Source organism: Paroedura picta, chromosome 8 (assembly GCF_049243985.1).
Source record: "Paroedura picta isolate Pp20150507F chromosome 8, Ppicta_v3.0, whole genome shotgun sequence".
NCBI classification, from domain to species: Eukaryota; Metazoa; Chordata; class Lepidosauria; order Squamata; family Gekkonidae; genus Paroedura; species Paroedura picta.
The window spans coordinates 70,315,964-70,341,731 of record NC_135376.1 but is presented as its reverse complement, the minus strand read 5'-3'; the positions used below and the strand labels follow the sequence as shown (position 1 = coordinate 70,341,731).

At 42.2% G+C, this 25,768-nt stretch overlaps 1 protein-coding gene across 8 annotated transcripts in view; it reads right to left on the bottom strand.

Moving 5' to 3' along the window:
- The window catches only part of PLCE1 (phospholipase C epsilon 1), a 160,546-nt gene that overhangs the window by 9,030 nt on the left and 125,748 nt on the right, over positions 1-25,768 (bottom strand). For 7 of the 8 annotated variants that reach the window (XM_077350294.1, XM_077350298.1, XM_077350295.1 and 4 more), the window contains 17 exons: positions 25,568-25,704; positions 23,216-23,454; positions 20,740-20,801; positions 20,486-20,651; positions 17,644-17,751; positions 16,447-16,563; positions 16,194-16,352; positions 15,168-15,297; positions 13,296-13,337; positions 12,525-12,649; positions 9,931-10,048; positions 8,547-8,678; positions 6,763-7,056; positions 5,539-5,702; positions 4,130-4,391; positions 2,338-2,456; positions 1,754-1,882 (listed from right to left, as the gene is read on the bottom strand). In XM_077350294.1, coding sequence (XP_077206409.1) covers positions 1,754-1,882; positions 2,338-2,456; positions 4,130-4,391; positions 5,539-5,702; positions 6,763-7,056; positions 8,547-8,678; positions 9,931-10,048; positions 12,525-12,649; positions 13,296-13,337; positions 15,168-15,297; positions 16,194-16,352; positions 16,447-16,563; positions 17,644-17,751; positions 20,486-20,651; positions 20,740-20,801; positions 23,216-23,454; positions 25,568-25,704 — 2,503 coding nt within the window. The remainder of the gene's footprint in view (positions 1-1,753; positions 1,883-2,337; positions 2,457-4,129; positions 4,392-5,538; positions 5,703-6,762; positions 7,057-8,546; positions 8,679-9,930; positions 10,049-12,524; positions 12,650-13,295; positions 13,338-15,167; positions 15,298-16,193; positions 16,353-16,446; positions 16,564-17,643; positions 17,752-20,485; positions 20,652-20,739; positions 20,802-23,215; positions 23,455-25,567; positions 25,705-25,768) is intronic. The other variant, XM_077350299.1, reaches the window with a different exon arrangement.

The window sequence follows — 25,768 nt, the reverse complement described above, 5'->3', positions numbered from 1 at the left end:
CTTTATTGCAGCCTTTCCCTCTCCCTGCCCACCTTCCCCTGAGGAAAGTCTGTCAGAAGTGCATGGTGGCTGCCACTGCCAGGTCCTATCAAGTTGTATGGGCAGTGAGTCTTTGGTGGCTGCCACCAGACCCATCAAAGGAGGACCATTGGAGGAGGGGGGACCTGGGGCGGTTCCATTTCCCTGGTCCACCTCTGCTTTGAGCCCACCCCCAATGGCTCTGCTTTACAGAAACAGTGTGGAAGGATTTTAAGAAATCATTTATTGCCTGTCTTAGTCCTGCCCCAAATGAAAAATGGATTTCATGTACTGACATTAACAAGGAAGCCTTGTATAAGAACAACACAGTTTTCTCTCACATAGGTGGTTTGGCGAAAATGGCCAGAATGCTACTTAGAATTCCTGGAGGAAACACAGGATTTGATGAGCCCTTTCTTACCTCTGAGTTTATTTACACATATAAACACACACATATGTTGTAGCTTTTGGGTGCCTAATGAAATATTAAGAATAAACATTAAGGAAGGCACAGCATGGTACAAGGTTGCGGATCTGAGGGACTCCGGTTCAAATCTCCATTCTGCTATAGAAGCTCACTAGAAACTTTGGGCCAGTCACACGCTCTGAGCCCAATCTAGGCTTTCTCAACAGAGGTTGTGCAAAACCCGGGGGTTTCTTGATGGCCCCAGAAAGGTTTTGGTGTTTGAGTGGGACTTAATTTTTTATATATTTTAATTAAAAAAAATTATCAGGTGATATGACCAATATGTAGTTATGCAGACACTTCCCCCCCCCAAATGGCCAGCAATGGCCCTGGAGGGGGTGGAGAGGGCCACTGGTCATAAAAATACTTCTTGGCTGAGGCTTGTTGCACATGATAATGACTGGAATCCAGAGAAGTATTCTCATTTTAATGTAACTGCATTGGGGGGTGGCAGGGAGTGATGGGGTGGCAGATGCCGGCCCCAGCCCTGTCCCTAGGCAGCAAAGTAGACCACTGGGCCATTACTGTCATGGGGCGGGGGGGGGGGCTAGGAGGGCAATGGAGCGTGATGTCACACTCAGTGGGAGAGTCTGAGTGATGGCACCTCTGGTGACGTGTGTCTCCCAGTGGTGTGGCAGGCCTGCTGACATCACTTTTGGGGTTTCTCAAAGACTGAAGGATTTTTCAGGGGTTTCCAAATAGTAAAAAGATTGAGAAAAGCTGGCCTAAACTAACTCTCAAACTTTTTGTGAAGATAGAATGCCGGAAAGAATGATATAAGTCACTGTGGGTCTCCACTGCACATAAATTAAATAAACAAAATCTAGCAATCAAAATCTGTTTAGGATTCCTGGCCCCACGTTAGTGTAACTCCCTGCCAAGGGAGATGAGGGCCCTGCAGGACCTTAAACAATTCCGCAGGGCCTGCAAGACAGAGTTGTTCCCCAGGCCTGTGGTTGAGGCCTACAAACAACTTTGCAGTTTGCTCCCTGTCTACAACCCAGCCAACTAAATGCCACCTGAATGAATTTTATTACTCCTCCCCCTTTTTTTCACTTTGGGAAAGGAGGTGGCTTGAAGCAGGTTTTATTATATTTATATTTTATTATTATTTTAATTTTTTAAAACCTAATGTTCAATGCTTAATTCTTGATTTATTTTAATCCATTTTGTAAGACGGCTTTTGTAAGAGTCTTCAGGGAAAGGTGGGGTATAAATGCAAAAATAAATAGAATTAAAAAAATATAAGCATGCTCAAAGCACACTCACTCGATGCAGAAGCCGTGCTACTGACATTCCTTCTGTTATCGTAAACACAGTGAAAGGTTCTGGGCCTGGAACGCCATGGATCGTGACCGCCGATACCACAGCAGCTCTCTTCTCAGCTGTGCCGAACCGCTGTTCAAAACAAACACGCACCTGCATTATGTACTCAGCACTTTATTATTTAACCAATATATGCATATGCAATAAGTACTGTAATGGGAAGTAATCTGCTAATGGGTGGGTGGAAAGGGATGACTTTGACCAATTTGCCCCTCCTCCTGCAGCCCTCTGATTCACTTCTCATGCTGTATAAGAGAGTTCTCTATCCTCCAGAAGCAGTATTTTAGAGATATTTTTGGGCTCTAATAGAACTGGGAAGGTGAGGAAACAGCTAACGGAAGTCATGTCCCTTAATGGAGATTTAGCATGGGATCCAAGCCAATATAGACAAAGCAAAGCAGAAAACTGTAATGTTTTCTGACAACACCATCAAGTTACTCTACAATTGGTCATGATTTGTTAAGCACATTAAGAATTTAAGCCTATAGGAACATGCTGTCAAATATATATGACTTGAATTAGCTTACCAAAGAAGCTGGTACAACATTTCCAGAGGGATTTTCTTCCATTCTCCGACTGTTAATAAACAAACTTGAGATTTCTAATACTTCATTATGCAGACTACGCAGCTGAAGATGCCTGTACCCTGAAAGATGGGAGAGCAAGCCAGTCAGGTCTTGGACTGCATGTTTTGAGTAATGAAAAACAACGGGGATAATTTACTGTGCCTCTTGACAATTTTTGGTTCCAGGAGCCAGCCCGAAAATGTAGGAGTCAGACTGATTTTTCAGCCTTCGGGGTTTTTTTAAATGACATTTTCAAATTTATTTCTATCATGAAATCTAATCTTAATCTCTGCATAGCTGCCTATAGTTTTTCTTATAAAGCTATGATGAACATTTTGCAAATAACCCTGGTTGTCAATACTCCCACAAACTAACCTCTCACTCTAGTCTAACTTCTCCCTAGTTTATCATAATGCCTTGGTTGTTTTAAAAAGCTCATTTGAGTATTGGAGTAAGTACAGAAAACAAATACAGCAGATTTACATATTAATGAACCATGGAAAGAACTTCATGCGTGATTTTTAAACCATACAACAAAACGTTTGAATGCAGAATGATAATTAAGATTTGGGCTGGATACAGACAGCTTTTGCACTCAGAATTTGCCAATTTCCCCCATTACGACCTCTGTTCCCCATGGCTTTTTTCCATGCAGATCCCAAACATAGCCTTCTGGGTGGTCAAAGGAGAATGCTTTCCTCTGTTTGGTGGAAACATTATGTGCTTCTGTTGAGAATTGCTGGAACTTGCTCCACCCCCAGTTTTTAAAAATACTGATTTTCACCACAATGAAAGGTTTAGGTCCCATGATAACCGAATGCCTAAGATTTGCTGTTTTAAGATGTTAAAACATGCTGTGTCTTCTGGCCCAGAAGACCAACCATCCCTGTGAGCAAATGAGCGCTTGTGTATGGATTTCTATGCACATAGTAAACATCCAGCTTTGCCGGGGAGCTTCACATTGTGTGGAGGTCTAGAGAGAGACAACTAGCAGCAGCTGCCGAGATCTTTTGGAATTAATTGCCTGCTAGCTGAGACTACAACATACACTTGCTAAAGTTCATCCTGCACTAAAATACACACAAAGTAACAGGTGTAATGCAATAAAAGGGGAAACTCAAGAATCTATTCCCTTGCTTTGAATTCCCTTCGTACCAACAGAATTTCCAAGAAAACTGGTATTGGCAACCTGCTAAAACCCTCACCCTCGAACCACTCGGACTTCATGCTTATATTATGAAAACCATCAGGAACATGAAGGTGTTTTTGTTTTCCAGCAAATGCTTCCAAACGCATGGCCAACATAGTATCAGTGAGTACACAACATGTTACAGGTGGCTACTTAGACATAAGTAACTACTATTGTCCTTCTCTCCTCCATACTTAATCAGTAGTTTAAACACATTTTTAATCTAGAGTGCAATATTTACAGCTGTTAAAAGGCTTTAATGGCTGCTACTGATCCTAAACCCTTGCCATCATTTCCCCAGTAATCTCGGGGCGGGGCCAGGGCCCACCATGGTGATGTCATTCTGCTCAGACTTTCCCTGCCTCTTGTAAGCAGCAACCAATGAACTCCAGTAGGGGCTGGGAAACATAAGGATGTTGCATCTTGCATTTTTGGGAAAATGTTACAGAGAAGATGCATTGTAGAAAGTATATCGCTGTGGCAGCTGCTTTCCTTAAAACACACAGCTGGGTTTTATACTCGGCAACAAAGCTTTTAGTGCTCAACCTACAAACTGCATTTCACCTCTTTTTAGAGCCTTCAGTGGAATGATTCTTTGGGCCATCACAGCTGAGCTACTGTTTTCAACAACTGCAAAACGGAGGAAGACCAGATCCTCAAAATGAATCCGGAAAAGAAACTGTTCATTCCACATGGGGTTCAGAGTATTGCGATGAATGGGCTTCGTGCGGAAATGGCAGCTATCCAGAGGCACTCCGAGCACGTCCACCTCAATACACGGGCTTCCTGTGCTGTTACCAGGACAAACATTCTGTCCAGACACAATCTGAAACACAAGGCAAGCGCACAAGGTGACGCAACAGTGATTTTTATAAGCTCTCTTTCTCAAAGTGACAAACCCTTATCATGCTTACAAGAACAACAGAACTAAGTTCAAAGCTGCTTTCAGAATATATGGTTATGTCGAAGGAATCATAACAACACTTGAAAATTTGTTCCTTGCCTAGAGCAGGCATTGACCCGAGTGATCACCCAAATGGCCAACTCCTTTCGGAACTCCACAACAATGACCCCCCCCCCAATCATGTGGGGCTTTTTTTTGTGGCCAAGGGTCAAAAGTGGGAGAAAAGGTTCCCCCTTCCTTTTCTGGGCTCTGGGGAAGTAATGGCAAGCCACAGCAACTGGCCTTAGCTGGAGCACAAGCAAATCAATTAGGTGGGATTCTAGGGGGCGGAGCTTCTAGGCAGATCTGTAGACCAGAATTTTCACTCTGTCCCCTCCCCCAGTACTTGGCTGCCATTGGAGCCTCATTGTCTGTAAGCTCCAGCTTCCCCACCCACCCTCCCTTGGTCTAGGTGCTTTGCAGTTGTGTTGTATTTTATTTTGTTTCTGCATGTTCCCATCACAGCTTTTCATAGGCAGTCTGGACATTGGGCTGAACCTATGTGCCTGTCTCCTCTGGTCTGAGGATCCCCATAAAGGGTCTTGGGGACTTCAGGTGGCAAGGGAGCTGCATAGTGGCTTATGCCCATGCAGGATCTCATGACTTGCCATGCCACATAGGCTTCCCCAGCAGGCAGTTGACACCATTGATCTACAGGCAGGTCACCATGGGGCTGTGCTAATGCCCCTGAGACTGTTTCCTATAAAAGCTGTGGCATGTGTCCTCTCCAGTTTTCTGGTCAGCATTGTTATTCCCCTTGCTTCTATGTTCCTAGGGCTGCAATCACCCACTCGGTGGTCTACGTGCCACCCCAACATCAATTAAAAACATGTGTGCATGAAAACCATTTTTGTACATGTACTATTCCTGTTGCGTCAAGGAAATAATTTAAAAATTGGGAATTACCTTCTTGCTCCTCCCTACTCCCATATTCAATTATACCAAACAACAGGAATATGAAGACATAACACATTGCAGCATTAATCTGTTACATTTGTTCTAGAAAAGACACTTAATAGACTATACTTACGGTCAGTGAGTAAATGGCTGGTTCCATATTTTCCAAATCTCGCTCTAAGGGACAAAAGTACTGATACATCGGGCAGCTCTTATCCCAATAAACAGGTGGTTTCAGAACATACCCACAGCCGCCATTGGCTTCAAACATAGCTGCATTCAGGTGCAGGGAAAGATCTAAAGAAGGGCAGGGTTTCAGAATTAAGAATTGCTTCGACTTGCTGAGAGGCATGTTCAAAACAGAGTTCAGTTTTGATTTTGAAATGTACTATTTAATTTCACTCTTGCACAGCTCTGTTAATTGACAGAGGCATCTGTGAAATGGCAACTGACCTAACTCTAAAAGCTTTGATGCAATACCCATTTCCTGTTCAGTTGTTTCTTATGAGAATACGGCCACAATTTTTAATTTACTTAACCAACCACTTTGCCTCAAAAGATAACAAGTAGTTGTCATATTTCTCAGAAGTGCAAATAATAAAGGTTATGTACAAATGCTTGTTTTAGGAAAATTCCTTTCTGAATAAGACAGAGTAGTAGTAAACGTTTTACTGCATTAGCTACGGGCTGTCACAATCACACCCAGCACATGATCGATACATAATTGAATTTTTAAAAAATTGTATATACACATACACATATATGTGTGTATCAAGAGATAGCTAACATTGTTTTACAGATTGCAAGGTTTGAATTAAAATAAACCCTATCATTTAAAAACAATTAAAAATTATATTTGCATAAACTGGATCTGATTTTTCTAGCAGTGAGGGGGGAAAAGTGCAACTCTATTAGAAACATAAGGGTCATTACTGGACAACAGAAAAATCAGATTCTCGAATTGGGAACTGCCCCAAGCAATGGGCAATAGTTTCCAATAAGACAGAGAAGCAGTCACTCTTGGTGAAGTTTTGATTTCAGCAGGGCTAAACTGTGTGGGTTTTGTCAAATTTAATTTTGTTCCCTCCGTGAGCTCACAGATACACTAAGGAGAGGCAAACATGACGCAACCAAATATAAAATGCTTATTTTCTGATGCCTGAAATGTGCACAAGTTTGTGATTGATCCCAACACCGTTTGCTGTGTCCATACCAGGGGTCATCAAACTGCGGCCCTCCAGAGGTCCGTGGACTACAATTCCCAGGAGCCCCTGCCAGCGAATGCTGGCAGGGGCTCCTGGGAATTGTAGTCCACGGACCTCTGGAGGGCCGCAGTTTGACCGCCCCTGGTCCTTACCATCGGTTTGGTAGTTCAGTGCAACCAGCTGTATCCCGTGCAGCCAGAACAGAAGGGGGTGAGGGTTGGAGGAGTCGATGCGTGTTGCCGCAGGATACGTCCTCAGGAGCTGGCAAGTGGTGTGCTGGATCAGTTTCTGAGAGTATCGCCTGCACAGACGCTTGGCGGCATTTTCATTGAGAGAGGAGATGTGGTAACATTTAGGCGTCCTTATGATAGAGCTGAGGGAAGTCGTGGGGCTGAAAGCAGGGGCGCTAGGCTCTTCCCAGGTCTGCCGTGTGCTATCAAAGGCACCTAGGAAAGGAAGGGTATTTTCAAGCGTCAGACAACACAGCCTTGCAATCAATCTCTCTTCATCTTTGCCTCTTCACCCTAATCCAGGGTTGCCAGCTCCAAATTAGGAAATACCTGGATATTTTTGGCAGTGGAGGGGGAAGAGGTTGGGGAGGAGAGGGGCTTCAGTGGGGTATAATGACACAGAGTCTATTTTCCAAAGTGACCACTTTCACCAGGGGAACTGATCTCAGTCACCTGGAGATCAACTGGAATCCTAGGAGATCTCCAGCCACCACCTGGAGGTTGGCAACCCTAAGACATAGCACGTCAAGTCCACTTTAAGTCCTGCACAATCACAGGAAACCATGACGCACCTGAGAACATTGACCACCTGTACCTACCTCAGATTAATTATGGTGAATGCTAACGAGGGCTGCATCCACACATCATTGGACATTGCACTTTGATTGCCCTGTAGCAATCGTCTGTAATCGGCCATGTCTGCTTGTCCACACAGGGAAGTCCCATCGTGAATGACTGGCTAGAACTCACCAGCAGCAAAACTATCCAACAACGTGTGGATGCAGCCCAGGGAGCTGCCGTTAAGCAGAGACTGAAATGGGCTTGCACATCTGGGTTAGCACTAGTGCAAAAGGGGTCTAACGTACAGTGAAAGTGAACAAAGGAAAGTGCAAATCATTCTGGGGAAAGGAGAGGCCAGGCAAGGTCCACGTTCACCTTCTTTACTATGGCAGTGAGATTGACAAGTGTCATATAAATCTTGAGTCCTATTATAGCACTTAAAACAATTATAACAGCACGACCACCTCCTAAATTTCTAATAAATAAAAAGGAAGCATTTCACTTTACCATTCCCTTGATGTAAGAGTCTAAACCAGGGGTAGTCAAACTGCGGCCCTCCAGATGTCCATGGACTACAATTCCCGGGAGCCCCCTGCCAGCGAATGCTGGCAGGGGGCTCCTGGGAATTGGAGTCCATGGACATCTGGAGGGCCGCAGTTTGACTACCCCTGGTCTAAACCATTTTTAAATGGTAGAGCACAAACCCTATCTAAAGTTGCACAACTTACATTTCCACGGACATCTGCACAGAACAGCACAGACTGAATACAAAATATTATTTCCCAAGATGCAGGTTTCTTTCCTCTTTTATTTTTTAAGGCACAGGTCTTTAAATGTATAAAACGCATCTCAAAAGAAATAAAACTCCTTGGCTTGAAATGCAACTTTCCAATTAGTAAATTTTAAAACGATTACATTTATATTTCTAGCAATCAAACACTATTCCAACAGCTCATTACTTTACAGTAGATCCTTTATTTATAATGAAGTCATTGTAATGGCTCCATGGCTAATGGAAAATTGTTCCAAACTCCGAACACAGCATATATGAAATGCTGCGCTTGATCTTTAACTAGCAGGTCTAGTGTATGTGTCGGATTACGGAGTCATTCCATGTGATCGGTAAAAGAAGAGGCTGACTTTACCTTTTCCAGATGTTTTGGCAAGCATTGCTGGCTCCCCTGGGCTCAGTCTCCCAGGATTGTTGCCAAAAATGGACTTCCTGCTCTTTCTTTCCTTCCCTCTGCTAGAGCCAGATGGATTCAGAGTTGACAAGCCTATTTCCATAAATATTAAATAAATGAACTGAAAAAACATGAGCGAGTGCATAGACCTTTTGTCACTATTTTTGAATTTGTAATATTTAAAACATTTTGAATACAGTTAATAATTTTCTTGACTTGTGCAAAAAAATCCGAAGAAGAAGAAGAAGAAGAAGACAAATGCTAATTCTGTGATCTCAGGCAGGTTGTAAGTGGGTGGGCAGAAGGGACTGTGTCAGTGTCTGGCTCTTATGGGCCATTCTTGCATTCCCAGAGAATGGGGTCGGCAGGCGAATTTCCTGCAGGCCAGACTGGCCAGGGATTCTGGTTTGGGGGGCATCATCTGGACATGGAATTGGGGACACTGTGGTGGGCAGGGAGTTGGTTAATTTTCTGCATTCTGCAGGGGGTTGGACTAGAAGACCCTGGAGGTCCTTCTAACTCTATGATTTTATGATTCTAGAAGGAGACGGAGGAAGAAGAAGAGCTGGGGGGTTTTGTACCTTGCTTTTTACTACCTAAAGAGGTAGTAAATCACATACCCCTCCTCTCTCCATAGCAGACACCTGGTAAGGTAGGTGATACAATATAAGTAAAGCAAGCAGAGATACTGAAAAATGCACTTGGCTAGAACACTTGTAGCTTATGAAGAACAGTGCATCCTATGCAACATTTCACTGCAGCACAGTAGATAAACATCACAGGCCATAAAATCCTTTTCATTAGCCCTCCTGAAAATCAGCACTTTGGTTTTGCCAAGGGCCATTTTCCTTCTGCGATACACACACCCATTGTACCATGGCTGAGCGCCCATTCTTAACATGTTGTCTATTCTTACTCCATTCCAATTTCCTGCTTGTGCTCCTATCCCAATGTAACCTCACTCCGTTGAATACCCGGTTGGACTGCGGCCCAACCTCTACTGAAAGGGCTAGTTGTCTGTTTGCATGTGTGCACACACACAAGCACTGGGCTAGAGTTGGGAAGGAAACATCAGAAATTTCTGCTTGGAAAGAATGTTTCTGGCAAGAGAGACTATGGAATAAATGGGAAGTGGCTTTTGAGAAAGGAATCTGCTTCGTTTCCCTAAGACTGGAAACACATCCTTATTCTTAAGGACATCTCTAATGGAAAAACGCTCAAAAGTAAAGCCCAGTTTCAGTCACCGTGCAAAGGAGAAACAGGCTATCTTCCTTCTTTCCTTTCTTTTTCTTTACAGTCCTCCAAAGCAACCATTGAACACAAGCAATCAGATCAATAGCCTTACCTGGAAATTTCACAGCTTGACAATAAATCACAAGATCTGAAAGTTCAGGTGCGATTTGTCTACTTTCTTTCTTATCTTGAGAGAGATAGAATTCTTCGCCTAGTTCCATGTCATAAACCTATAATATAAATCCAAAGTATTTCAGTGGAATGCATATCCTCAATGCATTTTAACCATAGTTAATGCAAACGTAAGTAGATTATTTATTTAATTTATACCTCACTTTTCTTCCCTAAAGGACCCCCCCCAAACAGCTTGTATCTTTATATATTTATTTATGTTTCAGTTTATATCCGTCCACTTACACAGTGGCTTATGGCGGGTCACAACAATAAAATCATCATAAAATCCCCTAAAAACAATATACCCTTGCATCCCTCCCCTCCCAATTACAGTCCCACCTCCCCCCAAGCTCAATAGACCATTTCAGTAACCAGTGCTACAGGAGGGGAAGTGTGTGTGTGGGGGGTGATGAATTAGCTAACCAGGAGGGGGCCCAGATCTTCCTAGCCCTGGCCTCAAACAAAGACTTGGCAGAAGAGCTCAGTCTTACAGGCCCTGCGGAACTGAGACAACTCCGTCAGGGCCCTTAGCTCTCCCGGGAGAGCATTCCACCTGGTAGGGGCCAGGACCAAGAATTCTCTGTGCACGCAGATGCAATGTACACATACAAAAGCTCATACCTTGAATAAAACTTTGTTGGTCTTAAAGGTGTCCCTGGGACTCTACATTTGTTCTGCTGCTTTAGACCAACACAGCTACTCACTTGAATCTAAAATAATTTTAGTACTTAGGGTTTTTCTTTTTTCTTTTCAGCAGCAGCCCCCGCCTTTACCATCCACAGGCCAGATCAAAGAGATCAGGGACATTATTCCCTAGGACAGAACTGTGGCATTGAGCTTTAAGCCATCAGTTTCAATGTACTTTCTCATCCCTCCCCAAATGGCCTATCTGCTCTTTCTTAGTACAACATGAATTATATGGCAGAGCCTAATATTACTACTTGCTTCCACATAGTGACCAAGGGCTAGACAAAACAATTGATAATGCAAAACTCATTTGGAATATATTAAAAATAAATCTGCTGTATTTAACTGCTATGTACCAATTCAATAAAAAAAACCCGGTGAATTTAATAGTGCTATGCATTCAGCATCCAGTTCTGAAGTATTTCTCTGTTCACCTGCTGCTAACCAATCAGCTCTCTGAAACAGCCTGTCACTCAAGGCACTTTAGGTGAAGAATTAACTCTGCACAGTCCTTCACCTGTTTATCCAACACATCTAAGCTTTTAGACGTGCAATCCGTCATAGCATGAAATAAGGCTTTCAAGCGATAGAAACGTGCTTCTGAAAACTATACAGTGTCTGAAATGATCTTGGCCCTACTCTTAACAGCACCTAAATGACTCATCTAATCTAAATTACTAAATAAATAATTGATACTAATAACTGGGACAGGAGGAACGGTAGCAGTGGAATTATCTAAATCACAACAATTTTAGTGGCTTATTTACGTTGTCAAGAAAAAACAGTCAAAATAAATTTACTTAAGTCAAACATTTCTATGTGCGCCTTAGAAACTTCCAAAGTACACACTAAATGGCTGTCAAACCACAAGATTGATTTAAAACTTGAATAAAACTTTTCTGCAACCCTAAATATATTTTACTCATTTGTTAAAATAGTTATCATACAGTTTTACTATTTTTGAAAATGACATGCAGTTCATTGTTTATTTGTAGGTAACTTCTCACTACCCCAGGTAGGTTCTCTTTTACAACCTGCATCCATGGCAGGATTTTAGAAGAAATTGCTGATTGGAAGAAACAGTTTTCTGGGCTTCCCTTTTAAGCCTGCTCCTTGTACCTTTTCCCGTTCTACCCTAATAAAAGCAAGCCTTAACCAGAAGCTGGAGCTGCAGATTACTGGGCAGGTTCAGTGTTCCCCATGAGATGGAAAGTAAACATCCATCATCTTTTACTAATATTTATAACTGCGGTAGTGGACCAGCTGCAGAGAACAGGGACTTGCTCAGCATGAGATCAGACTAAAAGTTCACCCTGTAGGATGAGAAGATGACAAGTTGTAGTAACTTGCCAGTCCTTGTCCCCAAGACTCAAACCTTAACAGGCACGAACAAGAGTCTTGAGTAATGAAATGTTCTTTCTTCACAATGAACAGCAAACTTTCTTAAATTAATAACAGGTTCATAAATTTAGTTTTAAGGGGCTATATGTTTGCATTTTATGCTGATTTACATTTTAAAAGAATCACTTCCTACAACTAACTTAAAATAAAACCCTATTTTACAAGTCTAATTTTTAAAAAGTCATCACTTAGCCACAGTGAATTCCTATTGATAGCTATCTTGAGTTTTCTGCGGAAAAAGAAATGGGAATGGATGGTTTGAATCCCAGACTCTTACTCATCATAGGCCATTTCCACTCATAGAAGACACTGTGGGAAAATAAGTGGAAAGGGGGGGGGGGGAGAAGAGAGAGAGAGGGGATTTTTTGGCCAATTTCCCCTTTTTGGCCCCATTATATTTCTGAGGAGCCCCATTATATTTCTGAGGATGCACTGAAATACTACCTTTCCTTTACTGCTCAGCATGTTACTGTCCATCTTCTTTATTCTTTTGGCAGTTTCTTCACTGTATTCAAACTGAAGCTTATCGATGGTTAATTTGTTCTCGGGTCGGTCTTCCAGAATGTTATCTGGAAAGCAATCATCGTCCAGCTGAAGAATGCTAAAGAACACTTTTCTTTCAAAGAGACATTCACGGTATTCTGGTAAAGGATTTGGCATTCTTCTGATTAGTCCGAAGACATATTCTAGCCAAAACTTCACTGGTAATATGATTATTTTCAGTGTGAATCAGCTTCTACCCTAATCACTTTTGGCTTAGCAAATATTAATGCTCCAAAATTACTTCATGCCTCTTTAACAAAATTTAAATGCTTGAGCATTTCCTTATAGCCAGAAGCAAAGCATTACCGACTTTCTACTTTAATATTTGTGAAATACTTTATGTTTAAAAAGGTGGAAATCTATCAGTTACATTCTATTCAGGCAGCAAACAGTATTACTTATTTCTCCCGGACTTATAATCAAAAGAGGAAATTACTTTGTACAATCTTATATCAGCCAACAGAATAAATATTGTGACCCCAAAAACTATTTAAATGCCACCAGTGTGCCTAAGAAAGAAAGCAGTGAGGCACATGCAGGAATTTGTGAACCCTGAACAGCAAGTTAATGAAGAATGACAGAAATCCAACATGTGAAATGCAAAGTACACGTTTTAAGCTGTTTGAAAATGCAGTGGTGAAATGCATGCAGTTAAGATGCTTGACCTTTTACCTTCCTGGCTGTTAGGAGCAGGAGAAGCATTAAGGACATCAGCTACAGGAAAACAGAGTCAGAAAGGGAATAAGAGTAAAGGAAATTCAGAAATAAAGCTAGAGAAATGACTATTACACTGAAACTATGTAGAGCTATGACCTTGACATAAAAAATGCACAATTGCCGTAGGGAAATCACTCGAGGTGATAATTATCAGGAAATAAGAGTGTAAAGATGAGTTAGATGGTATCATTTTACACAAATGGCCCCTAGTTAGCCCAGAACAGCATGAATATTATGCTGACTCACAGAAAGATGGCAATCCAGCAGGGGGTGAGGTCTGCCCTAGATCTGGCAAAGAATCTCAACAAACTCATAAGCATGGACTTACACCATGTAGCATGAAACTCGCTCAGGAAGTCCTCAATTTCGTGAGAACTTATTGTGATGCAAGAAGGTAAAATAAAGCATTAAATCACTCCTCCTGTTAATCTTTGTTTTGCACTGTGTCTTACATTTTTAGCGTTGATTCATATCCAACCTAATCAGATAGATCTATTAGGCACAAGATGTGCCCTGCTTTCCTACACAACATAAAACACTGCTTCCTGGACAGAATGTTTTCAACTATGCCACCAATTAACCTTCTGCGTAGCTGAGTCCATAAGAAGGACAGAAGCTGTTTTTTGTTACTGGAGCATAACCTAAAATAAGAAGCAGTAGGCATAGGAATCCAGTTGGGAAAAAAAACTGAATGCTTACTTCAGTGGGTGGAAAAAATCAAAATAACACACAGTCTTGTCCTGACCTGGATAGCTCAGGCTATCCCTATCTTGTCAGAACTCAGAAGCTAAGAAAAGTTGGCCCTGGTCAGAGTTTGGATGGGAGACCACCAAAGCAATCCAGGATTGCTACATAGAGGCAGGCAATGGCAAACTCCCTCTAAATGTTTCTTGCCTTGAAAATCCTACAAGGTCACCATAAGTCAGTTGTGACTTGATGGTCCACCCCCCCCCCTACCACCACCATAAGGGAGATCAGAAAATGATATCTTTCCTACTTACAGGTTTCCTTGAGTTTTTAAAAAGTTTTACCAATCAGCATGGTGTAGTGGTTAAAGTTTTAGACAAGTGTCTGGGAAAGCCAGGTTCAAATCCCCATGCCAGCTTGTGGGCGTCCTGGGCCGAGTCATACAGCCTCAGCCTAACTTATCTCATAGCACAATAAAATCAGAGTCCAGTAGCACCTTTAAGACCAACAAAGATTTATTCAGGGCGTGAGCTTTCGAGTGCAAGGACTCTTCCTCAAACTTCGAGAAAGACCAATCTTTGTTGGTCTTAAAGGTGCTACTGGACTCTGATTTTATTGTGCTACTTCAGACCAACACGGCTACCCATTTGAATTTATCTCATAGCATTATTATGAGGAAAAGATGGGGAAATTATGTAGGCTGTTTCAAGTCTCCACTGGGGAGGAAAGCAGGTTATGAATGAAGTTCATCAAAAGATTAAAACAAAGATAATTATTAAGTGGCCCTATCAAGCCCGTCGCTGTTAATCATTGGAATGGCTGCAAACGGCATTTTAAAAACCCCAGGAACATTAGTAGTAAGGAATTGATTCATAAGGAATGAACTAAGTTCTTGAGATGTCAGAACAAACAGTCAAACCCCATCCCAGGATATATTTCCTTTCCCATTCATTTACACAAACAGTAGTTTAATTGTGGTATTCAGAATATATATTTAAAAGGGCTTGAAATTAATCACATTAAAATGAATTGTACAGTGCAAAGTAGAAATAGAAATTGTGTTCTTTGCTCAAACTATGATGGAAATTGTGACAGAGCCACAAATCTCAAAAGGGCAACACGAGAAAAGTGTCCATTTACCATCAGACAGAGACTCATAGTCGTAGTCATATTCATCTTCTTCATCCTCTTCCTCTTCGTTGGTTGTGGGCAGATTTCCTGCATTGCCCCCATTGCTTGCCAGAGCTTGCATATACGCCAGTTGGTGAGCCTACGCCATTGAAACAAATTTTAAAAGCAGGAACAGTGAGAGATTATCTTAGAAAATCCCATTATATTTTTATCGCTGATAAGTACACTAGATCTGAACTTGACAGACCCTCTTTTAAGGAGGAAAAGAGAGCTATAATATAAAAACTCACCTTAATTTAACAAGCTATACTGGATGTGACACTCAAATACACAGATTCTGCCAGAAAGTAATATTTTATAGCAGCCTTTCCCAACTTTTTTACCATTTAGAAACCCCTGAAGCGGCAGAATCGTGCAGAATATGGTTGGAAAGCAAAGCTGTGTACATGCCCATCTGGAGCCCCTCCCCTTCCCACCCCCTCTAGAGTTCGGATATAGGCTATTTTGTGAGGGAAGGCAGGTCGACATGATCGTGTATCAACCAATAAATGTTTAACAATTAAAATATATACATTAAAATTAATTAACTTCCACCCATTCAGAAAACACTTCCAGAGCCATCAAGAAACCCCATGGTTTCAGGAAACCCTGGTTGAGAAAGCCTGACCATGACCCTGGGACTATGTGCCTCTTCTCTGATAACTGCGATTTTTTAGGTCTAAGATGAGGCCAAAGAACCACAAGCAGCTACTGCAAAGATGCAATGCTGCATGGTGTGGAACTTCCCCAGGAAACATCGAGACAATCTGATCAGGAGTTTGGTGACATGAAACAGAAGGAGCTCAAGAAACTATCTGGTATGTTCCTTGCAAAACCTGAGCTTGTGCTATTATGTTGCCTTCTGGTTTATAAACTGCAATGTTTCTGCCAGTCAGTACATATTCTGTCACCCAGGTATTGTAGAATTAAATTTGCTTTGCTGTCCCGACAAAAATCATCCTGACCCTCAACTGTTTTGACATGGCAAGATCTTACCTTTTGTTTGAGTATATCCACTGGGGTTTGATGCGCTTTGAGTTTTTTGTTTTTAAGCAGAATCTTTCTTTTCAGTTGAAGGGGAGATGGTAACATTGGATCGTCAGAAAAGTCACTCTCAAATAAAAATCTAGTCACCAGCTTATCTCCAAATGTATTCTGAAATATCAATGAGATGTATCACATTGTGGAAAACAGGATTTGAATTCAGAGCCACAATTGTCGAATGGTATCAGCTCCCCTTGTTACTTGCCTTGAAAATGTCTGCCATTTTTCGTTGCTGAGGCAAGGAACAGTGATTCTCGATCGATATAATGACTGGCATGTCCGAGGTGATAAAGGCATTACGATCTATAGCTTCAACGACTTCCTGTAAAAACCAAAAATAGCCGTCATTATATATTTCTTCCATGGTCATTAGAGCACAACATTCTGTCCCATTCACGATGAAGCAAAGCTAATTTCTGAACTAACAAATGAAAAGAATAATTGATGAGCAGTTAACCAAAGTCTTGCCATTGTGCTGTTTCCCTTTCAGACTCATGAAACTACCCCTGCCAACAGCATTCTGCCCAGGAAAAACCCTTTTTCACAAGTATAAAATAAAGCATAATTGTGTGTGTGTTTGTGTGTGTAGAAAGAACAGGCTGTTAACAGTTCGTGCACAAATAGAAATATGAATAACACCCCCCCTTATACTAGACAATTGGCTGAAATATGGGATATTCTGGGTGTTGACCCACTAAATGGAAGACAGCTCTTTTTTTAAAAGACTTATGCAAAATTATTTAAAGTGTATTTAATACCCAAAGCCAAATTTCAATGTATCTTTGCACAGTCAAATGTCCCACACAAATGTTTCACAATTCCTAAAGCCTGTTTTAAACATGCAAAGCCTAGATGTATTTTTTCACATGACACTGGATGTCTCTTTGGATTAGATTCCCTTTACTATCTCATACCGTTTCTGTGGACTGTCATCTGGTCACCTATGAAAGGAAGAAGGGGGCTAAATCTCTCCCAAGCATTTAACATAACTTCCCTGGACCAGTATTTTCTGGAAAAACCAGAAAATACGGTTTCCTTGTTGTGTGTGGGGGGAGGGTATTATTTTTTAAATTTTCAATACGTAACATTGTGCAAAGTCCGCTTGTTTTTCTGATTCTGCTGTGTATCCTGGGCTTAAAATACAATGAACTGAATTTATGCATGATGGCTTGTATGAATATATTCTCTGCTGAATGCTATAAACAAATGTGGACAGTTTGGCCTGGTGGCTCTCCAGGAATACCAGATCGGTGGGGAGGCAAGCTTTGGTTCTGCTCACATCCTGCCTCCCTTTCATGAGTGGGTGGGGAGGAGGGGTGGCCTTCTCTGTGACTATGTCTTTCAGGACTGTATATTTTTCCAGGAAAGCAATTACAGCTACAAAAGGACTTACAACATTTACCTTAAAAGGAATCTTACTGGTGAGTGTGTGACCATGATAAATTACGGGCATTCCATCATCACCATCCCAGCAGTCTAGTTCCACACTCCGACACCCTTGTAAGAGAACCTGAAATAAAGAGGTCACCATAATGTATTTCTTCTACAGAACCAACAGTGTCATTTTTCAGGATTGTAGAGCTACATGTTGACCTCTGCAAGCTGCTACTGACCCACAAAAGGAAGCAATACCTTTAAAATATTTACCTGTCCATCTTTATTCTGCCCTACTTCCAAGGAGCTAAAGACAGCATACATGGTCATGGTTTTATGTGTGGTAGATGAAGTCAAGAATATGTGGTTGGCCCCTGATTATCCAGCAAGCTTCATGACTGAGTAGGAATTTGAATTTAGGATTCCACAATCCTAGACGAACGCATTCACCATTTGACGAAATTTCACAATATGCTAACAAGACTCCTATGAACTTTTGGTAATAAATGGCTTTCTATTTCTACGACCATGCAGGCAATTCAGCCCCTCTATGCATTGTGTGCTTATTTCACTGTTTTTTGGTAACCTGCAAAATTCTTAAGAAGCAGATACATTTTGTATTATATGAGTCACAATTTCAGCCCTGTAATTCAACCCTGCCTATATAGAATGGCCCCACACAGACACACATAGTTTTAGATATTTTTATAAGCAGCATAAATGTTTCAGCTACAGGTCCACAGCTGTTATGAACACAACAGTTTTCCCCAAAAACTTTCTCAAGCATAAGCTTGCTTCCTTGTCATCATCGTCTTCATCCTGCTCCTTCTTCTGGTATGTCCAGTCCATTATTGAGAGTTAAACTTGAGCGACCTATACTTGGGCAAGGAGGAGGGTTGACTGAAGACAGGAAACTGTGTACAGACCAACCATTGCTACATATTTGCTGAGGAGGGGAGAGCAATGCCCCCAAACTCCAGTAAGATAGGGAAGACATGCTTTCCCTCCTGGCTTCTTCTTACCCACAACAAGACCTTCGTATTTGAGGGGCTGAGTTTCAGGCAGCTCTGCTGGAGCCATCCTGCCACAGCCTCCGGACATCTGGCCAGTGAGTCTGGGAGTGTATCCGGTTAGCCACGCATTAGCAGAGCTAGGTGTCACAAGCTGGTGGCACCCTAGCACATATCTCTGGACCAGTTATGTGAGAGGGCGCATAAATATGTTGAATAACATCAGGGAAAGGATTGTACCCACAAAGGAGCGAACAGTAGCATGACTGCTCTTCCCTGATGGCTACCCTCTTTTCCTGACCTTGAAGGAAGGAGATCAACCATTGTAAAACCAACTCCCATGCCCCTAACATTGGCAAGATAGTGAGCCAAAAGTTCATAACTGATCATGTCTAATAATGCAAGTAGTGCTGACCCACCTTGGTTCATTTGTCTCAGGAGGTCATTTGTGAGGGAAACCAAAGCTGTTTCCACCCCATGGCCAGGCCAGAAACTGGTCTGGAATGGGTTCAGGACTGATGCATCCTCTAGGAATGGTTGCAGTTGATCCGCAGCTGCCTGTTCAACCACCACACCCAGAAATGCTAAATGTGAAACTAGGCGGTAGTTGACGGGGTCCTAAGGATCAAGTGATGTTTTTTCAGTGATGGCCAGACCACTGCCTCCTTGAGACTCCCCATGATCCACAAGAGAAAGGGGTCAAGGGGGACACGTGGTCAGCCTCACTAAAGTTATCACCCTGTCTGCATCAGTCTGGGTGAGACTCCTGAAACTATCAAAAACCACCCTTCTGCATAAAGTTTCTGCAACTGCATTACGATGGATTCCGCACTGTTTAATGTTGTTTATTTTGTTTTATGCTGCATTGTTTGTCTTTGCAATGTTCTTCCAAGCCAATCTCTATTTTGATGTCTGCAGTTTTCTTGTCCCCTCCATACATTGACACATGCAAATGTGAGCACAACACAGATCTGGCAAATAAGACATTTTGTGAACACCATGCTATAGGGGCAACATTTCACTAATTTGGTGGCCCTGCTCGAGCAGAAGCATGGAATTGAGATCTTGTAAATCAACCAATAAGTAAGTGCACATTCACATGTGATAATGATGAGGAAGATAAGTATTTTATACAGGTACCTATGTCAGGTAACTGTGATTAGTTGCAGCTCCTTGCTGACAGCATGATCCAGTGTGGTGTGACCCTCCCTGCATAATATATGAAATGGGCATATAATGTGGGAAACTAATTTCTCACAGTTAATGAGGTGAGAATTAAATTCCCACTGACAGGAAGTGTGATGCTTCTATAATTTCTTTCAAACTAAATCTCTCTCCAACATAAACAAAATATAACTCCAAGTCCACTGGAGAGTAATACTAGTTTTTGTGTGGGTCACACTGCTTGGAAAGAATGTCACATATATTATATAATATTCCTAGAAGAAACACTCTCTTGAGTAACCATTTCACTACAAGCTCATCTTTTCAGCACAACTTACATTATTTTGAATGGTGCTTTGACATTTAAATGAACTAACATATTAGCTCAATCTTTCCTGTGGGAAAGTCTAATTTTAGCAGGTTAGATCTGACTGCCGAGTGTCTAAATGCTACAACTCTGAGATGAAAACCCCTTTTTTTGCCTTTGAACAAAGCTAAAATATAGGATTAAAAAAAAACATTCGAGCACAACTGTGCACACAAGCAGTTTTCCCACACATGATGTTTTTCTGTTTTACAAGCAAGTACTTGGAACATTTAAGGTTTAGAAAGCAGAAAAGGTCATGCTTCTGTGATGTTCCAGATAAACAAACAAGCCCACCGAGGGGAAGGAGGCAACATACTGCTTTGTTATACCTGGCTGTAAAGCTCTACTGAGGATTCTCCTTTCAGCTGATGCCCTGTGAGGTATGTATTATGTGAAGACTCAATGAAATAATACGATAGGGGATGTACCATGTCTTCCACATTTTCTTGAGACTCATTGTTCAGCGATGCAAAGTTATCTTTATCCATCAGAAATCTAGAAGTACAGAAATTTATAGTGAGTGCTTCATAAAAGACAAGCAGAGAAAGTAAAATCATTAATAAAGTGATCCACAGGTAATTACCGTGCAAATCCTTCAAACGACATTAATCCTTGCTGGTACATATTGATACTTGGTTCAAACTTCTGAAATAGACAATAAGAAAGTGTCAACAACTTAATTCAAAAGGTAGATTCAAGTGGGCATCCATGCTGGTCTGAAGTAACACAACAAAATTCAAGTCCAATGGCACCTTCAAGACCAACAAAGATTTATTCAAGGTTTGAGCTTTTATGTGCATGCACACAAAAGCTCACAATTTGAATAAATCTTTTTAAATCTTAAAGGTGCCATTGGACTCAAATTATGTTGTGTTAATTTAAAATAAACACTTTTAGGTATGTTTTTTTATGGGTTCTGAAGGGGTTAAACTATAATTTGGTTTTGTTTTCATTTTTGTAAATGGAACTAGTTTGGAAAAGAGATTTTTAACGCTTTCTTTTCCCCTCAGCAACTCCCATTCCTAAAGCTGCTACTAGGCTTCAAGGGGGATCCTTGAGCAACAGGATGGCTCCCAATGACCCCCTTCCCAAAGTTGTGCTCTTGGCAAAACTAGGAAAGAGGGGGGAAATCACCCAATATTCTCTTTCTGATGGCCACCAGCCATGTTGCACAGATTATTATTCTGAACGATTGTCGTTAGGAAACAGTCATGAAACAGGGTGAGGTAGGCCTCAAGGAAGCTGGACCCTTGCTGTTCTCACACACACAGCCCTCCCCTCCCCAACCATTTTTCCATAGCCATTTTTGGTCTTGAAACCCAGTTAGGGGGGTGGGAAGGGTGCCGGTGGTGCTGGAATAGGTTCAAAAGGAAACCAGCAGCTAGAAGGAGAATGCGGAATTTCCCTCCTGCTCATCACTGGGAATGGCTTCCCCACTCCTCTTTGCAGACGTACAGCACAACCAGTGTTAGACGAAGCATGTCTGCTGTTAGCACGTCTTGCTACTGAGAAGTAGCGTCTCAATACTGAGAAGTATTTTGGTTATGTCAAACTGGAGTAGAGCCAGTTTGGTGTCATGGTTAGGAGTGCAGACTTCTAATCTGGTGAGCTGGGTTTGATTCCCTGCTCCCCCACATGCAGCCAGCTGGGTGACCTTGGGCTCGCCACAGCACTGATAAAGTTGTTCTGACCGAACAGTAATATTAGGGTTCTCTCAGGCTCACCTCCCTCACAGGGTGTCTGTTGTGGAGAGAGGAATGGGAAGGCAATTGTAAGCTACTTTTTGACTCTTTCTGGTAGAGAAAAGCAGCATATAAGAACTAAGTCTTATTCTTATTCTTCTAAAATAAGTATATAAAAGGTGAAATTATAAAACGACTGACGTGAGCTCAAGGACTTTAAACCTAAAGGAATAGCAAACTGACCTAAGGAGTGTTGTGCCAACACAACTATATCAGCACAACTATATAGTTATGTTGTTGGAATTCTCACTTTGTGCTTGATGTCCAAAGGAGGAGGAAATAAAGAAGAAAATTGTGCTATCTCTGACAATCCAGACCAAACAGAAGATCTACTTGTTACCCTAGTTCTCTGGATGCAGCAGATGACTTGAAAAAGCGTCTTTTTGCAAAATGTACCTTCAAACACTCAGCCCGCCTAAGTTCCCTCTGTGTTGCTTAAAGAGGGGGAAAAGTCTGTTCCTTTCTTGTCTCCATATGCAAAGAATGAGGGAGGCAGAATCCCTGCTGGCTCCAGGGAAGGTCAGGAGCACCAACAGGCTCTCATGCTCCTTCCAGCACCTCTGACCCCTGACACAAAATAAGGCACCATGCTGATTTCAAATGTCTCTCATGTGATAGACCTGCAAGTCTTTTGCAATGTGCACAGAATGTGAAGATCTATTGACCAGTTGTTACAAAGTAAGAGAGCTACCCCACTCTCCCAAGGACTCTGGAAATGCAGGGAACTCATGTATCTCTCTCTCACACACACATCCACAGACAATTAATACTAGGCATCCTGGTGGTGGGAAAGGGAGGTGAACAGTAGTTACAGTAGATTTCCTGTGGTTCTTTAAAATCCTATTCGGGGATTTTGGCTCAAAGAGAAGATCACTGGAGGCAAACCTGGAATCCAGTTTGCACATCATGACTGATCTTCTGCAACATGCAAACCAAGGGGAATGCCAAATGCAGTCAATGTGTGCGTTTGGTCCACAGGTGGGAAGACTGAGACCCAAGAGATTTGGCCAAGGCCACTGAGATCCACCCTGCATTTAAAGACTGATGGTATCTTTAGCTCTTTCTCAATTGATTTCACAGTAATTCAACAGCCCTGAACTATGACTGGATTGTTGTCTTTGTTCTTTGGTTAGTGATGTCGCAGTCCTTCATCTGAATTTGATACCTTTCCTTGTACAGTAACAGCACATGTTGCTGCGTCACTGCAAAATCCTGGGTCAGCCCACAAGGTTGGAAAACTAGAGATACGGAGAAGTGTCTGGAAAACAGGGTCATGCAAAGTGAATAGATATGTCTCAGTATCTTTGCATTACTAACCTGGATAATACTGAGGATTTCGTCATAGGTGTAGTGTTCTCCTTGGCAGTTTACTAGGAAATCATTGAGCTGCTGGATGCCCATGCCGAATATTCCTAGGGAGGTGCTCTCTACTCCAGTCCCATTAGTAACAATGCTTGCAGCAGCAACAGCATCGGATATTTGTCGCTGGTTGTCTGACAGCTGCTGTCTACTCTTAATGAACAATCCCAAATCCGATATGTTCCTTGTCAGCAAATCTAAAACAATCACAAATACTTTAAAGGTAGAAATAGTAACTATAAAGGCCTGATGATATGGGTGTGTTAAGTGCCACCATGTCATTCTAGCGACCCTGGGCGTTAACGTCTTCCGAAACGGCCCATCGTGCCCTTTCATGCCCTAAATGGCCGGGGGCTATGAACATCTGTACATGGCATATTTATTCAGCATTCAAATGTATTTATTTCAAGAATATGCTATACAACAATGCAAGGCTAACTGCTATTAAGGGTATCTAAGCACCGTGAACAAAGCTTTTAGTAAGATTTCGATAAAATCCTGGAAGGTAGATCTTTGCATTGAAAAGTTCTGTCATAACATTGTGAGCCAGTTCATTGAATTTCAAACACTGAATGAAGCAGCTAGAAAAACGTGCTCTCCACTTTTTTAAGGCATCTCCCCACCATCTGATAAATTAGCATTCTATTTCTCTCACCTTGTTATTCCCCAACAACCCAGGGATTTTATGCTTGCCAGATTTAACATCCTCCCATCAGCAGTTATGGCAGGGAGATTTCAGAAGATTCCTTACATAGGCACTTTATACACGGCGCCAGATTCCGCACGCTGGCACCATGCCGTTGTGGCAGGGCACAATGCCCTGCCGTTTCCCATGAACGCATGGGAGCAGGGCATGCTGGGTTGCCCTGGCGGAGCGTGTGTGCTTTACGCCGGGGCTAGGAGGCCTGGCTGAGGTAAGTGCAGCGGTGTGGGCGGGGGAAGTGGGGGGGGCAGGGGGGAAGGGGGTTGCCCCTGCCAGCTCCGTGCTGCCATGGAGCCCGCAGGGGCGAGTGGTGTCCCTTAAGGGACACCGCAGGTCAAGGCTGGGCGGCATGACAAGCCCGGGGCTGCCGATTATGCACTGCGCCGGGTTGCCGCAGCCCCAGCTTACCCGGGAAATTTCGGAAGATCCCGCGTTCGCTTAATGCGGGTCTTCCGGAGCCCTGGGCCGGGAGGCGCCCACACTTGCAGCAGCGGCGTGCATTCTCAGTTATTTTAACCGAAGCACTGCTGCCGCCAGTGCGGGCCTTATGGCCCGTGCATAATGGGCCATACAGAGACACTGCCCATGTAAACAAGGTTCTATAGAAACCATACAGCATGTCTTTTTTTACTGTCCGATATACAATGCCATTCGAGCTAAAGCTCTAGACTCACTCCTAGTTAAATGTATTGGCTACTCTGTTAAATGCAAGGTACATTTCCTTCTTTCCAATCAGGATCCAGATACAATTGATAAAGTGGCTAAATTCTTACAAATGGCAAGCTACATGAATTTAAGAACCAAATTGACTGTATTCTGATTTGTCTTATTTTTTATGCCAATAAAGGTTGTTGTATTATGTGAGCCAGTGTCTGGCTCTAAACGTTTACTGTTAGTATTTGGGTTAAAATATCTTGTTGCTTAAAAATAATTCAAAGTAGTTTTTGAAGGCATATTTCCCCAAGAACTCTTACTATGCCAACTACACATATTTCAGACGTCCCTAACAACTGTGGTTTTTGTACGGCAATCCCATTTTCGTTCACGTTTAATTAAACCTCATTTGTTTCAGCACATTGTTGTGTTAATAAGCATTATTATTATTATTACAGCAGCATTTTTAAATTTGCATTTTTTTAGAACTTCCATCCCCGCCCCCGCCCCCAGTTTAGCAGCAGCTTGTTATTGTAGTTCTCATTTACGCATAAACTTGAGAGAGAGGCTCAGTACAGATTCTGTGTGAAACCTTGGGCTTCATTAATCTAACAAAAAGTTGGTGTGGCTCCCTGAATGCCGCCCACTCCACTAACGATTGGCACTTGGGGTCCGCTAAACTTGATTTATTATCCACAGTTTAGTCTTAATTACAGTTTCACATGGTGTCTGAAACCAAGCACCCTGAGTCAGTCCTCTCCCTGGCAACAGAAAGATGGAAATGAAGCCCAGTCAAACCAGGATCTGAGCAACTGTGAGATGAATCCTAGCATAACAAACCAACAATTGTTACAATGAACTGTGGTTTTGCGCTATGTTTGAACTGAACCATAGCGACATTATGTTACTTAAAGTTCAGGCTTTAAACATGCAGTTAAAATAGTGTCTCTCACCTAAATCAGGCTGGAGGCCATTAGAGTGCTCATCAATCTTGAGGGAGGTGTATACTGGAGCAGAATCAGACCCCAGCCGACTGCAGGGCACAGCGTACATGTCAAAGAGATCCTTCAGATCCTTGCGACTTCGGACACTGCAAGGTGTAGAGATTATTATCTATTATTATCTGTTCCCTTCAAAACAGCAAGCCCTTTACG